Below are 17,006 nucleotides of genomic sequence, written 5' to 3'. Positions count from 1 at the left end.
GAAACTACATTATAAGGATTTCTGAAATTTGGTTTCAGGGTTTATATAAGTCAGCTATAGCGTGTGATGCGTTTTCAGATTCATCACTCAACAACTTCCTGTTAACCGAAATTTTTGAGTGGAGGTATCATCAATGAGCAGTATCTCGCAGTTTCACTTGTTTCTTCTCCGCTACACATGCTTCATTTAGGAGTAAAAACAAAGACTGGTCGGCTGGGAGTCAGAATAATGTGACCGAGGAAGGGTTACATGTCTTCCTACAGACTATTACCTTGTGAACTAGCACGTTACAATCCAGCTCAGCGTGTCTGTGAAGTCTAAAGCAGGGTTTATATTCATATATTATCATTTTCTCGTCCTGAATATGCATTTAATTTGCCACTCGACGTTAAACAGCAATCCATTCATCCTAAAAATTATTAAAGAAAAAGCATTTTGTGTCGTAGACTACAAATTCTATTTCTATAAACTTATTTCGAGCATGCATAAATTTTATTTTCATTGTTCATTGGCCAACGTTTTCGCTAGACTTCAAACATGAATTCATTCATAATCGGTAAAAACGGCAAGACATTTCAGTAGTGCACTCATATTCTCACTTTGTCATATAGCAGTAGTGTGTGAAAATAGGAATAAATATGAAGATGAGAAGATGTGGTAGGATTGCTAATGAGACAACTCTCCACTAGAGACCAAATGAATTAAAAGTTAACAACTAATAGGTCACAGCATAGCCTTCATCACTATGATCAAAACCCATACCGCATATTAAGCTTTAAGCAAATAAACAAAATAAAAACTTACAAGATAAAAGCATTTTAAGTTTATATCTCATAATTTTTGTTTTGATTTATTTTGAATAACTAATACAGGAGTTGATTCACTAACCAATAATTTTGGCTCTAAAAATCAAATTTTTATGACCCTGCCGAATCAGTGGGGGCATTAAGTTTTACCCTTGTCCATCTGTCCATACGGTACGACGTACATACGTCCGTACATCCCAAAATTGGTTTCCGTTCTCTTAACTTAATTTTGCCTCAACCAAATGTTATGAAACTTATACACAATGCTTATTATCGCAATACACAGATCAAGTTTGAATTTTTGTGGCATCACTTGTACTGTTCTAGAGTTATGCCCCTTTACAAATTTTTCATTTTTTTTCAAAAATATCAATGATGTCATTGTTCAAGTAATTTTTAAAATTGGAGTTATCTTCCTTTGTCCATGATTATAGTTGAATCAACTACAATCAATGCTTTATACAATGCAATGTTTAATTTTGCCTTCCACTGATAAAACACAGATCAAGTTGAATTTGGGTAGTGTCACTTTAACCATTATTGAGTTATGCCCCTTTATAAATCGTAAAAATTGCAAAATTTTTAGTTTCCGTTCTGTAACTTAAGTTTGCCCCAACCAAACATTAAACCTATACACAATACTTATTACCACAAAACTAAGATCAAGTACAAATTTGGGTAGCGTCACTTTTATTGTTCTTGAGTTACGTCCCTTTATAATGTTGTATGCATGCTGGGCATCATCTGTGTTCATGGGGACACATTCTCCCTTTATTTTAAACTGCGATACTGTTGTGAAAACTTGATGAAAATGTATGTTAAAATGTCCAATTGTTTCAGTGAGAGAAGATGTTCACCAATTGTGTCATTACTGATGTATTTGTGATGTCATATATGTAGGTGACTTTCATTAACACCAGATTTTTAGCATAATTTGGCAAAATTAATGTCATTTTTTGGCACAAATAACAGTGGCGCCACCCCTCGCCCACAAATATTATTACTAAAAATATTCTTTATATACCATATTCTTTATTTTTTAACCAAAATTTCAATGGGCAAGGGGTAGCACCACATATGAAATCATGAAATAAAGTGACAATTTCAGGAAAAATTAACTAAATCAAATCTTTTCCTATTTCAGGCTAATATATTTATAATATATGAAGCAAACATACGATTTTTTTTTATCATACTTTCAAAAATAATACATTGAGTAATACATATGCATTAGATTTACTCAAACAACTAAGTTTAAAAATTCACCTTTACAGGGCCGTTAATTGGGGTTAGAAGCTCTACTCCCTTGGTTGCAATTTTGATTATGTTTCAGATACATTAAAAAAAGTTGATTTTATTATGTTATTTATGGCATTAGGCATCAATTACCAGCAATATACAATTCTTATAATTACACTTTTTTTTTTCTGGTTTTTACAATCTAATGTGTTCTTTAGGTTGACACTTATTTCCACAAGGACAGTTTACCAGTTAAAGATTACAGTTGGAGTTGTCCTATAAGAGGTTTGTCTAAACATGATACCAGTTCAGTTGACAATGGCAAGCATGGATTTAATTCAAATTTTCTTAGACGAGGTTTCAGTTGTCCATCTGGAGATTCCGATACTGATTCCAACAGTTCTAGAGAGGAAATAGGGGACAGTCAGAAAAACACAACTGGATATGGAACTCCTTCTCTAATGAGAGCATTTAGTTGTCCTGAAGGAGATTCAAATAGTTTTACAATCAATGGACACCGAAATGGCTTTTCAAAGAAAGAAGGATTTGGATCGAGGGATATCAGTAATGGATTTAATAAAGCTATATCATCTAATGGAAACCGTGAATCAAAGGAAAACATTTCTAACAACAACAGAACTAGTTTTGGTTCTCCAAGTGATAAACAGATAAGTCAGCCAGAGAACAATAAGTTTGGCAACCAGGATAACAAACATATAGGACAAAGGAAAGGATTTGGTTCTCCCAATAACAACAGTGGCATGTATACTAGTGGACTAACCAGTTGAATTATGGGAAATGTAGTTTCTAGAAAATCCATCTTTACAAACATTTTGCTTTATTGTAATTTCAACTTTGTCTTGAAATACAATCAAAGGTTCTGGTGATTTTGACCTATGATAAGTTTATGATTTAAGGAATTCACCATTGTCATGAAATGATATCAAAGAATTATGGCATTTCTCATTTGTCTTTTTAGTCAAATGGTTTGGGCATTTCATCTTTGTTTTGAAATTAGAGGTCAAAAGTTTTGTGCACATGCAATATAAAACTACGCTCAAAGACTTCTCATATTTTACACAATCAATTGTTGCAATGTGTTCAGTTGTCTGTTTTCAGGCTTTTGTAATTCACAGCAGTATAAGTTCTGTATAAAGGGTGTAAAATGTAGTTATGTAGATCTTATACACATACATGTACATGTCAGGGTATCTGTATTTTGGTGTGCGAAGTCTGAAGAATTTTTTAATTTGACAAACCTAATATTGCAATTGTAAAAACTTTTCAAGTGATTGTTTTGTTTTTTTTTATTATTAAACTGTGATACATTTCTGATGGCATTAACTTTGTATTACTGAAGATTTTTGAGGAAGAAGAATAACCAATTCATATTTAATCAAATAAAAAATATATCACAAATAATAACTATATCAATATTGTAGTGAAAATAGTTTATATTCATTCTAGTCAGTTCACTTTGTTGATGCTGTTAATAATTCAGATTTATATTTTTTTTCATTTATTCATATTGAAAGCAAAAAGTTTTTATTTTAAAAGGGCATTAGATTTTATTTTAAACATCAACACTGAAGAAATGATTTTTGTAAGATATGACATCCTTGTAGGAATATCACAACTATTATAGATATATGTCAGATATGATAGGAAGAATGTTCCATAACAGAAGAAAAAATACATTTATTATAATCTAAAAGTTGATGTATACTTACATGCTGTATATAAAAGATAAAGAATCAGGTAATCAGGTTAAAAACAAGCAAGTGATTTATATAACTGTGATACATTATAATCATCACTGGTATAATCAACAACTGTCAACTGTGTCTTATTCATTTCTCATTAGTCTTATGCTGTATATTTGTATATTCATTTTTTTCAATAACCATTGACTATAGAGTGTTAGATGATTTTTATAGATGCATTCTTCAGCATTTCATGGTATATTAACTTTGGTTCTGTCAAAATTAAAGAACAGATTAAAAATGAAAAAAAACCACATGGATAATTATGGGGTTCATTCAATACTCGAGGAATTCATACAAAATTTACATTAACACTTATCACCAAGACTGGTAACAAGCAGTCAAATAATCAGTATTTAATATTTTTAGCTCACCTGGCCCAAAGGGCCAAGTGAGCTTTTCTCATCACTTGGCGTCCGTCGTCCGTCGTCGTTAGCTTTTTACAAAAATCTTCTCCTCTGAAACCACTGGGCCAAATTTAACCAAACTTGGCCACAATCATCATTAGGGTATCTAGTTTTAAAAAATGTGTCCGATGACCCCACCAACCAACCAAGATGGCCACCATGGCTAAAAATAGAACATAGGGGTAAAATGTAGATTTTGGCTTATATCTCTGAAACCAAAGCATTTAGAGTAAATCTGACATAGGGTAAAACTGATTATCAGGTCAAGATCTATCTGCTCTGAAATTTTCAGACAAATCTGACAACCTGTTGTTGGGTTGCTGCCCCTGAATTGGTAAATTTAAAGAAATTTTGCAGTTTTTGGTTATTAACTTGAATATTATTATAGATAGAGATAAACTGTAAACAGCAATAATGTTCAGCAAAGTAAGATCTACAAATAAGTTGTCATGACCAAAATTGTCAGTCAACCCCTCTAGGAGTTATTGTCCTTAATAGTCAATTTTTAACAATTTTTTGTAAATTTTTGTAATCTTTTACAAAAATCTTCTTCTCTGAAACTACTGAAACAAATTTAACCATACTTGGCCATAATCATTATAAGGGTATCTAGTTTAAAAAATTTGTCTGATGACCCCGCCTTCCAACCATCATGGCCGACTTGGTTAAAAATAGAACATAGGGGTAAAATGCAGTTTTTGGTTTATATCTCTGAAACTAAAGCATTTAGAGCAAATCTGACAGGTGGCAAAAATGTTCATCAGATGTAGATTTATCTGCCCTGAAATTTTCAGACGAATCCGACAACCCGTTGTTGGGTTGCTGCCCCTGAGTTAGTAATTTTACAAAAATTTTGCAGTTTTTTGTTATTATCTTAGATATCATTATAATATCTAATATCTAATACTATTAATTATGATTTTAACCTTATTTTACATGATTTCCAAAGCATCAGTAAATACAGGTGAGCGACACAGGCTCTTGAGAGCCTCTAGTTTTTTATTTCGTCTTTTTTTATTCGTTTTATAGCTTAAGCTTCAAATCATTTATTTAATGAAAAGTTGCCAAAATTACCTCATTTTTTTTGGTGGTCTTTTGAATAATAATTAGATATGAGCAACAGCAATAACGAAAAAGATGTTTTGCTGTAAGATGTTATATACAGTTATGTAGATAATAATGTGAGTTTAAGATCTATTTGTGTAAGACTGAGGCTCAAAATTAAGATTTGCTAAAAGACTATAAGCAGAATTGCCATTTTCAGTCAATTTAATATATTTTAATTTTGACATGATTTTAAAGTCGTAGGGAAAGCAGAACGTACCGCACTGAAGTGTCTAGATTATTTTATATTACTATTAACTAATTAATAGATAAAAACTTGAGGAAATATGATGAATAGTAAGGTTGCCTACTCTTTTTTTACCATATTATACATAATAGTGAAAAATTGGTTCATTTGCGATTTTAAATATTTTATTGAAAGATTTTTTTCTAGAATTGAAATGATTTGTGCAAAGGCTTCCTTCCTGATAAATCTAAAATTTGAGTGTATTCATAAGCAACATCTTTTGATTATTAAACAAATTTTTAAAGCAGTTGTAATTTCATATTAATGTTTATGTTTTTCCAAATCATTTATTTAATACCAAAATACATATTAAGCAATATATTTAAAAACGAAGACCTTCATACATATTCAGTAAAATAATGTTTATCTACATGAAGTCATTGCTCGTTAAGAATTTTGGCATTATCTACATAAAGTCATGGCTCATTAAGAATTTTGGCATTTAATTATATCCTGATCAAATACTCAAACTGTTATAATGTTACTTAGTGTGAATTTAGATACAGAGGTTGTGGTATCAATATACATATTCAATCCATACTTTGTTTTGTTTGAATTAACATTGAAAGTATTGGTTGTGATGCTATTCTGTTTTTATTAATTTTCAATATTGTTATTACTCTTTATTCAGCTGTATATATTTTTGTTGACACTTTGCAGATAGATGGCTATTTTTTGTTCATTACCATTTACAATATATTGGTAATAAAACATGTATACACTTGGGCATTATAGTGGTGACATGTTTTTGTTGACTTGGCATTATAGTGATCACGTGTTTGTTGATACACTTTCCATGTTGGTGCTCTTGCATTTTTTTTTTGTTGACAATTTACATTATAGTGCCCTGTAACATGTGTTTTTTTTTAACACTGCATAATAATAACTGAAAGGGCAATTCCAGAAAATAATATGTTTAATTATAAGTAATTTAAATGGTGCTAAAAAAAAGTAGGTATGGTGCTAGTAACAATCATTGTTTGTTGTAAAATGGGCTTTTAGTTTGTTGATAATATGTAACATTGTAGTTTATTCAGTCTAAAAACATCTGGAACATTTTATTTCCACTTTATAATTTTGGAATACATGTATGCTTTATAATTGTTATTTAATTCATATATGACATTTATCTAAGTGATTTGCATGATATTATCATGCTAACATTATACTATTCGCACATCCATTTTGAAGAATACATGTAGCTTACTTTTGTACATGAAAAAAGTCAGTAATTTTGTTCTTAAACCATGTGACTACAAAAATGTATGGTAAACAATATTGCACATTGTATTTTCCATTGCTTCATTAGAGAAAGGATTCTACGTTTTCCCATTGATTAAAATATGTATCCACTCTCATTATTAAATTCAATAAGCCTCTCCTTTTAAATTTTGAAAATTTAATAATCTCGATAAATATGGAGTTGTAGAATCTTTATGTAAATATTAGGATAAAAATTAATTATATATTAACTAAAACCAGCCTATGGTTGATAGTTTCCAGTATTAAAATTAACCAATACCAGCCTATGTTTGATTGATTTATATATTTAAATTAACCAGTAGCTGCCTTAGTTTGATAGTTTTTTCTTCTCTTAAAGGTAATCAATACAAGCCTATGGTTGATAGTTTCCAATATAAAAATCTGCCAATACCAACCTAGGGTTGGTAATTCACTTATATCATGCAAGGGTCGGTAGTTTACAATATGTGAATCCACCAGTACTAGCCTAGGTATATAGTTTCCAATATAAAAATCAATGGTAGTCAACAATTTAAGAATCCACTAATGAACTAGGGTTGTTAGTTTCAAATATAAAAATCCACAAATACCAGGCCAGGGTTGGTAGTTTCTAATATATAAAAATACAATAATGTCAAGCTAGGGTTGGTAGTTTCCAATATAAAAATCCACTAATATCAGGCTAGGATTGGTAGTTTCAAATACGAAAATCTCCTAATACCAGGCCAGGGTTGGTAGTTTCCAATATAAAAATACACAAATATCAGGCTAGGGTTGGGAGTTTCCAATATAAAAATACACAAGTGCCAGGCCAGGGTTGTTAGTTTCAAATATATTAAAATACATTAATATCAGGCTAGGGTTGGGAGTTGCCAGTTTGAAAATCCACTATATAAGGCTAGGGTTGGTAGTTCCAATATAAAAATCAACCAATACCAACATAGGATTGGGAGTTTCCAATTTAAAAATCCGCTAATATCAGGCTAGGGTTTGTAGTTTCCAATATAAAAATCAACCAATACCAACATAGGATTGGGAGTTTCCAATATAAAAATCCGCTAATATCAGGCTAGGGTTGGTAGTTTCCAATATAAAAATCAACCAATACCAACATGGGGTTGGGAGTTTCCAATATAAAAATCTGCTAATATCAGGCTAGGGTTGGTAGTTTCCAATATAGAAATCCACTAATATCAGGCTAGGGTTGGTAGTTTCCAATATAGAAATTCAGTAATATAAGGCAAGGGTTGGGAGATTCCAATACGAAAATCTGCTAATATCAGGCTAGGGTTGGTAGTTTCCAATATATAAATCAACCAATACCAACATAGGGTTGGGAGTTTCCAATATAAAAATCCGCTAATATCAAGCTAAGGTTGGTAGTTTCCAATATAGAAATCCACTAATATCAGGCTAGGGTTGGTAGTTTCCAATATAGAAATCCACTAATATCAGACTAGGGTTGGTAGTTTCCAATATAGAAATCCACTAATATCAGGCTAGGATTGGTAGTTTCCAATATAAAAATCCGCTTATATTATGCTAGGGTTGTTTGTTTCCAATATAAAAATCCGCTAATATCAGGCTAGGGTTGTTAGTTTCCAATATAAAAATCCACTGACATCAGGCTAGGATTGGTAGTTTCCAATTTAAAAATACCCTAATATCAAGCTAGGGTTGGTAGTTTCCAATGTGAAAATCCGCTAACATCAGGCTAGGGTTGTTAGTTTCCAATATAAAAATCCACTAACATCAGACTAGGGTTGGGAGTTTCCAATTTAAAAATCCACTGTTATCAGGCCAGGGTTGGTAGTTCCAATATAAAAATCCACTAACATCAGGCCAGGGTTGGTAGTTCCAATATAAAAATCCACTAACATCAGGATAGGATTGGTAGTTTACAATATGAAGATTCCTTTAATACAAGCCTAGGGTTGGTTGTTTCCAATATAAAAAAAACAAAAAAAAGCCTAGAGTTCATCCCGTTAATACTTTCCAACATAAAAATTTCTCAATACAAGCCTACAGTTGGTAGTCTCAAATATAAAATCCAATATAGTATAGCCTAAAATAATACAGAAATAAATATATCTCTATAAACACAAGTACATGTAAATAGTAACATTTTTTTAGGTCATTTTTGTACCATGCGTTCCATGGGGAGAATAAACAATGAGCTGAACAAAACTAATCCCAAATTTAAGGTAAGACTTAAGAATAGATTTGTTTGCTGTTTCTTTCACTCCCTCCAACTTTGGCTGTACCATTATTCCTGTAGGAAGTATCTTCTCCAATACCAATTAACTTTTCTCTTATGTTCAATGAAGCATATGCTGATTTTTTTAGGACCAGTTAAGTGAGGATGAAATTTTCTGAGTTGAAATAACAGTAAACCTTGCAGGATTTTGCATAGGTCGCATAAAGGGGGTGTGAAAATTAATTTAACCCCATAAGCTTGAAATTAAGTATCAAACATTTTGCACACTCAAAAAAGGTTGATAACAAAAACAATGGTATAGAAAAGTTGCTTTTTAGCTCACCTAGCCTGAAGGGCCAAGTGAGCTTTTCTCATCACTTGGTGTCAGTCGTCCGTCGTCGTCGTTAACTTTTACAAAAATCTTCTCCTCTGAAACTACTGAGCCAAATTTAACAAAACTTGGCCACAATCATCATTAGGGTATCTAGTTTAAAAAATGTGTTCGATGACCCGGCCTGCAAACCAACATGGCAGACATGGCTAAAAATAGAACATAGGGGTAAAATGCAGTTTTTGGCTTATATCTCTGAAACTAAAGCATTAAGATCAAATCTGACATGGGTAAAAATGTTCATCAGTTTTAGAATTATCTGCCCTGAAATTTTCAGATGAATCAGACAAGCCGTTGTTGGGTTGCTGCCCCTGAATTGGTAATTTTATGGAAATTTTGCAGTTTTGGGTTATTATCTTAAATATTATTATAGATAGATAAACTGTAAACAGCAATAATAATGTTCAGCAAAGTACAATCTACAAATAAGTCAATATGACCAAATTTTCAATTGACCCCTTAAGGAGTTATTGCCCTTTATAGTCAAATTTTTAACAATTTTTTTCGTAAATTTTTGTAATCTTTTACAAAAATCTTCTCCACTTAATCTATTAGGCCAAAATAGAACTAAACTTAGCCACAATATTCAATAGGGTATCTTGATTGAAAAATGACCCTGCCATCCAAACAACATGGCGGCAATGGCTAAAAATAGAACATAGGGATTTACTTTAGAAGTCTAAGGGAAAAATGTAAAAAAAACAATTTCAAATGTTCACAACTTGAAAAAAAAATTTAAATAATGATAAGGGGTCTTCAGTAACTATTGTTAGTCTAGTTACTAGTGAGATGACCTGCTTTTAATTTAACTACTGGGCCAAATTAAACCAATTTGCCTCATGCGCAATCATTATTAGGGTATCTAAAACTATTTATTATGATTTAAACCTTATTTTACATGATTTCCAAAACAAACTTAGATACAGGTGAGCGACACAGGCTCTTGAGAGCCTGTAGTTTTTTATACTTAAAAAAGATATATTTTGTATAATTTCCTAAAATATTATTTCCCTTTTTTGGCTAAATTATTCTAAACAATTTGAATCAGTTTTTGTTTTGTTTTACATTTTAAAAGTATAGGAACTGCAGTTGAATTTTCTTTTTTAGTCATTATTCATATAAAAGGTTACTAAGGTCTTTGGTATAAATACATTTGACACTTGAAAAAATAGTAACAGTTTTATACAATACTGGTTCTCTGATGGGGGGGGGGGGGGGGGTGGTGGGGAGTTCAATTAACATACCTACCTCCTGTTCTTAATATTATATAGGAAGGATAGAATTGTGGCATAACATTCCACAGTGGCATGGTGATTAGAATAGTATTTGTTAACACAAAATCTATTGTTTTATTGTGGTGGTAATAAAAAAAATGTTTTAGAAAAATCACTATGTTTTATATTTTAAATATCTTCAAATATTCTTAAAAGATGTATTTACAAATAATTAAAACCAAATGTAAGTTGGAAGATTATATAAGAAAATGTTATTTGGTAAATTGGTTATTAAATTGTAATCATTTGACTTGCCCATATTGTTTGTAAAACCAGAAAATGATGTTTAATTGTTAAAAAAATCAAACATAAAAATTGATATCTTTCAGTATTTGTTCTTCTTTTTCTTCTTTTAAAAAAACTTCTGGTATTGAAATATACTGTCAAAGTATACTTGGTTTAAAATTGAGAATGGAAATGGGGAATGTGTCAAAAAGACAACAACCCGACCAAAGAGCAGAAAACAGCCCAAGGCCACCAATAGGTCTTCAACACAGCAAGAAAATCCTGCACCCGGAGGTGGGCTTCAGCTGGCCCCTAAACAAAAATGTGTACTAGTTCAGTGAAAATGGATGTCACACTAAACTCTGAAACATATAAATGAACTAAAATTAAAAAAAGACATACAAGACAAACAAAGGTCAGAGGCTCCTGACTTGGGACAGGCGCAAAAATGCGGCGCAGTTATACAGAAAAATAGAAAATCAATATGAACAAGATTGTTAGGCTGTAGTGAAATATCCCTTGCCCTGTATAAGTGAGGAATTAAATTGTGTGTTACAATGTGTCATTGTGGTACAATAATTAATTTATAGTTAAAGTCCAATAACTCCCATAAAAATGGTCAAAACAAAATGAGATAATATAATGGTCATCTACACATGATGGCAAACAATGCTACCAAGTATGAGAGCCTTTCTGTCAAATGATCTCTTAGGAGTTGCGTTCACAATCAATGGTTCAAACCATTGATTTATGTTAAGTTTTTAACCAGATTTTCGAAGGAAATATGGGTTATTGATTTGGGGATGTACGGCGGGCAGGCGGACGGGCGGCTGCCAAACAGTGTCTCTTTAATAACAGGAAAACGCTTTGACGAAATTTTTTCAAATTAAGATATGTTGTTTCCTGTGACTAAATGAAGGTCAAGAACAATTTTTATGATTTTAGCTTTTCTCATTGTTGAGTTATCGCCCTTTTTAATAATAAAAAATGGTACTATTATGTGATTGAGTTATTTCTCTTTGAACAGAAATGCTTAATTATATATATAAAGTTTGATTACACTAACATGACTAATTTTCACCTGTTGATAGATAACAGAGCATTTGGTATATATGTCTTATGATTGGATTGACAGATTTATTTGAAAATTTTCTTTTTCCCAAGTGTTGATGATTATAAGCTATATAGGACTGTATAAATAAAGTTAGGAATTTACTGTTCATTATTAGACATTTTGAAGATAATTACAGATAAGTTTTATAGATTTTTAAAAAGACATTGTGTTAATGATAAATAAAATTTTAAATTTTTATGCCACCACCGTACGTTCCGAAATTGGTTTCTGTTCTCTAACTTTAGTTTGCCTCGACCAAATGTTATGAAACATATACACAATGCTTATTACCACAAAACACAGATCAAGTTTAAATTTTGGTGGCGTCAATTTAACTGTCCTAGAGTTATGTCCCTTTATAAATGGAAAAATTGCTAAATTTTTATTTTCTTCTAAATATCAAGTAATTTTTACAAAAATTGGAGTTATCTTCCTTTGTCTGTGATTATAGTTGAGTCAACTACAATCAATGCTTTATACAATGCAATGTTTAATTTTGTCTTCCATTGATAAAACACAGATCAAGTTGAATTTGGGAAGTGTCATTTTAACCATTATTGAGTTATGCCCCTTTATAAATCGAAAGATTGCAAAATTTTTAGTTTCCATTCTGTAACTTAAGTTTGCCCCAACCAAACATTATGAAACCTATACACAATATTCATTACCACAAAACTAAGATCAAGTACAAATTTTTTGTTTCCGTTCTCTTACTTAAGTTTGCCTCAACCAAATGTTATGAAACTTATACACTATGCTTATTACCACAAAACACAGATCAAGTTTGAATTTTGGTGGCATCACTTCAACTGTTCTAGAGTTATGCCCCTTTATAAATGGAAAAATTGCTAAATTTTTGTTTTCTTCTAAATATCAAGTAATTTTTACAAAAATTGGAGTTATCTTCCTTTGTCCATGTTTATAGTCGAATCAACTACAATCAATGCTTTAATTTTGTCTTCCACTGATAAAACACAGATCAAGTTGAATTTGGGTAGTGTCACTTTAACCATTATTGAGTAATGCCCCTTTATAAAGCAAAAGATTGCAAAATTTTTAGTTTCCATTCTGTATCTTAAGTTTGCCCCAACCAAACATTATGAAACCTATACACAATATTCATTACCACAAAACTAAGATCAAGTACAAATTTTTTGTTTCCATTTTCTAACTTTAGTTTGCCTCAACCAAATGTTATGAAACTTGTACACAATATTCATTACCACAAAACTAAGATCAAGTACAAATTTTTTGTTTCCATTTTCTAACTTTAGTTTGCCTCAACCAAATGTTATGAAACTTATACACAATGCTTATTACCACAAAACTCAGATCAAGTTTGAATTTTGGTGGCATCACTTTAACCGTTCTAGAGTTATGCCCCTTTATAAATGGAAAAATTGCTAAATTGCTTATTACTACATAATACAGAGTAAGTACGAAATTTGGCTGTGACACTTTTACCATTCTTGAGTTATGTCCCTTTATAAACATAAAAATTGCTGAATTTTTCGTTTCTGTTCTCTAACTTTGTCTCGACCAAATGTTATAAAACTTATACACAACCGTTCTAGAGTTATGCATGTTTACAAATAAAATAAAAATTGCTGAAATTTAAGTTTCTGTTCTCTACTTAAGATAGCCTCAACCAAATGTTGTGAGACTTACACACAATGCTTATTACCACAAAACTCAGATCAAGTTCAAATTTGGGTAGCGTCACTTTTACCGTTCTTCAGTTATGTCCCTTTATAACTATATGATATGCAAGCGGGGGCATCATCTGTGTCCACATGTGGACACTATCCACATTTATTTTTTCTTTTCTTTGGTAAATTGTTTAAAGAATTTTGTGGTAGGTTTGTTTGATATTCTGTAAAAACTTATTTTGTGCCCAGTTTTCAAGTTGGTCGAAATGGGGGTCCAAAATTAAATTGTTTGATTTCAACATAAATTGAAAACACATTTGTATATAGGGTTCTTTGAAATGTTGTATCTAAACCTGTATTTATTTTAATTATTAATTAAATAATACCACATTCAGGTCCAAAGGGTCCTAAAATAAACTTTTCTTTAATTTCATCAAAATTTTAATTCTTGGGGTTCTTTGATATGCTGATTCTAACAATGTTTAAGTGATTACATCATATCTAATTTTATGGAGATTAGTTATCACTGGTTGATGTTATTATATGAATTTGAGTTATTATATGAATTTTGTGTTATTTCCCTTTCAACAGAAAGTAGTATTTCATATAAATTGAATTCTTGGGGTTCTTTGATATGCTAATTCTAACAATGTACTTATATTTTGGATATTGGACCATAATAGGTAAATGTCCAATTTCAAATTTATCAGTTCTTTGACCACATTCATTTTGGGTCACAAACTTATGCTGTGTCAAATATTCAATCACAATCCAAATTCAGAGCTGTTTTAAGCTTAAATGTTGTGTCCATACTTGCTCAACTGTTAAGGGTTCGACCTCTGCAGGAAAATCCGGTTTGCTGTCACTCTGACAGCCTCTTGTTTGTTGTTAGGTCATTTTCTCAGTTACATTAGGTAACTTTAAAAGAGACATTATGATATGAAGATGTTCATCTGATCTTAATTAAGATCATTTTTCAAGGTTCATTATAAAAGCTCTTTAGATCAATCGTGGTGAAAAGATTAAAAGAGGCCTCCTTTTATTATTCTAATTGTAAATGTAACTTTGGTTTGGAAAAGTAACTAATTCAGCTGACATTTCAGTTGAATGTACATGTGTTTATGCCAGAAAGTATAAGAGAAATAAACTCATTAGTGATTCAAAAGCCACTAATGTAAAAAATTAGTGGTCCTCCTGCTTATGGTAATTGAAAAATAGACCAAAACACAAAAACTTAACATTGACCAATGAACCATGAAAATGGGGTCAAGGGCAAATTATACCTGCCAGACAGACATGTACACCTAATAATTATTCCATACACCAAATATAGTTAACCTACTGCTAATAGTACTTAATAAAATGCTCCGCTGGGCGCAGCTTGATACGACCACAGAGGTCATACCCTGAACAGTATGGACACATCATTCAAGCTTGATACAGCACTGAATTTGGATTGTGATTAAATATTTGACACAGCATAGGTTTCTGACACAGAATGAATGTGGTCTAAGAACTTAAAAATTTTACCTATTCAAACCATATTATTATTATTTGATATATAAATCAGAAATAACCAATTTAAAATGGAAAATTTTAAAGAAAAAAAAATCCCCCCCCCCCCCCAATTTTTTTAACCTCCTTATGATTCATCACCCCCAAACTCAATCCCAGCCTTCCCTTTGTGGTATGGTACCTTGCAGTACAATTTCAGAGAGATCCATACACTTGAACACAAGTTATTGTCTGGAAACTAGAAAAAATGCTTGTTTTTTTACCCCTTTTTGGCCCCAAATTCCTAAACATTTAGGGCAATTACCCCCAAACTCAAACCCAGCTTTCCCTTTGTGATATGGAACCTTGTAGTACAATTTCATAAAGATCCATACACTTACACACAAGTAATTGTCCTGAAACTAGAAAAATGCTTGTTCTTTCCCCTTTTTTGGCCCCTAATTCCTAAAATTTTGAGGCAGTAACCCCCAAAATCAATCCCAGTCTTCCCTTTGTGGTATGGTACCTTGCAGTACAATTTCAGAGAGATCCATATACTTGAACACAAGTTTTTGTCTGGAAACTAGAAAAATGCTTATTTTTGGACCCTTTTTGGCCCCTAATTCCTAAACATTTTGGGCAATTACCTCCAAAATCAATTCCAGCTTTCCCTTTGTGATATGGAACCTTGTAGTACAATTTCAGAAAGATCCATACACTTACACACAAGTTATTGTCATGAAACTAGAAAAAATGCTTGTTTTTGCCCCTATTTTGCCCCCTAATTCCTAAAATTTTGAGGCAAATACCCCCAAAATCAATCCCAGCATTCCTTTTGTGATATGGAACCTTGTGGTACAATGTCAGAGAGATCCATACACTAACACACAAGTTATGTTTGGAAGTTACAAAAATGCTTATTTTTGGCCCCTAATTCCTTAACTGTTGGTACCATAACCCCCAAAATCAATCCCAACCTTCCTTTTGTGGTATTGAACCTTATGGTAAAATTTCATAGAGATCTATTCACTTTAACTAAAGTTAGAGTGTGAAAACCAATGTGTCTTCGGAGGACGACGACGCCAACGTCATACCAATATACGACCGCAAAATTTTTTTGCAGTCGTATAAAAACCGACCAAATCACAAAATTAAGCATTGACCAATGAACCATGAAAATGATGTCAAGGTCAAATGATACCAGCCAGACAGACATGTACACCTAACAATTATTCCATGCACCAAATATAGTTGTCCTACAGCTTATAGTACTTGAAAAACCGACCAAAACACAAAATTTAACATTGACTGATGAACCATGAAAATGAGGTCAAGGTCAGATGAAACCCACCAGACTGACATGTACCCCTTACAATGATTCCATACACCACATATAGTTGACCTACTTCTTATAGTATCTGAGAAAGGGACCTACTCAATTATCTTTAACATTGATCACTGATCCATGAAATGAGGTAGAGGTCAGGTGAACCTTGTCTGACAGACATGAAGACTTTGCAAGGAACCCATATACCAATTATAGTTACTGTGGATTCATTTATTTTCGTGGGTATCAATTTTCGTGGATTGCGAAAAACTTGCATTTTCGTGGATATCTGATTTCGTGGTTTAGCCAATCTCTGCATACAAAGCCTATAGAAAATTTGTAATTCGTTGAACATTTGAATTCGTGGTTCACCTGTACCCACGAAACCCACGAAAATTGATATCCAACGAATAATAATGAATCCACAGTATGTGAATTTCTCACTTATTATCCTATAGCTCATAATAAGTGAGAAATTCACATAATTAAAAAACTTACAAGCAGTCCTTGTACCATGAAAATTAGGT

General features: G+C 31.8%; 1 protein-coding gene and 1 long non-coding RNA gene across 3 annotated transcripts in view; both read left to right on the top strand.

Moving 5' to 3' along the window:
- The window catches only part of LOC127703046 (uncharacterized), a 28,498-nt gene extending 23,277 nt beyond the window's left edge, over positions 1-5,221 (top strand). For both annotated transcript variants that reach the window (XM_052207437.1, XM_052207436.1), the window contains one exon: positions 2,264-5,221. In XM_052207437.1, the coding sequence (XP_052063397.1) occupies positions 2,264-2,833 (570 nt within the window). In that variant the 3' untranslated portion in view covers positions 2,834-5,221. The remainder of the gene's footprint in view (positions 1-2,263) is intronic.
- A 430-nt stretch (positions 5,222-5,651) lies between these two features.
- On the top strand, positions 5,652-10,998 carry LOC127703058 (uncharacterized). The gene is made up of 2 exons (XR_007982643.1): positions 5,652-8,097; positions 8,184-10,998. It is a non-coding gene; the product is annotated as an uncharacterized LOC127703058 (long non-coding RNA).
- The last annotated feature ends 6,008 nt before the right edge of the window (positions 10,999-17,006 follow it).

Source organism: Mytilus californianus, unplaced genomic scaffold (genome assembly GCF_021869535.1).
Source record: "Mytilus californianus isolate M0D057914Y unplaced genomic scaffold, xbMytCali1.0.p SCAF_5, whole genome shotgun sequence".
NCBI lineage: Eukaryota > Metazoa > Mollusca > Bivalvia > Mytilida > Mytilidae > Mytilus > Mytilus californianus.
The sequence above is the reverse complement of the archived record's forward strand: the minus strand, read 5'-3'. Positions and strand labels throughout refer to the sequence as shown.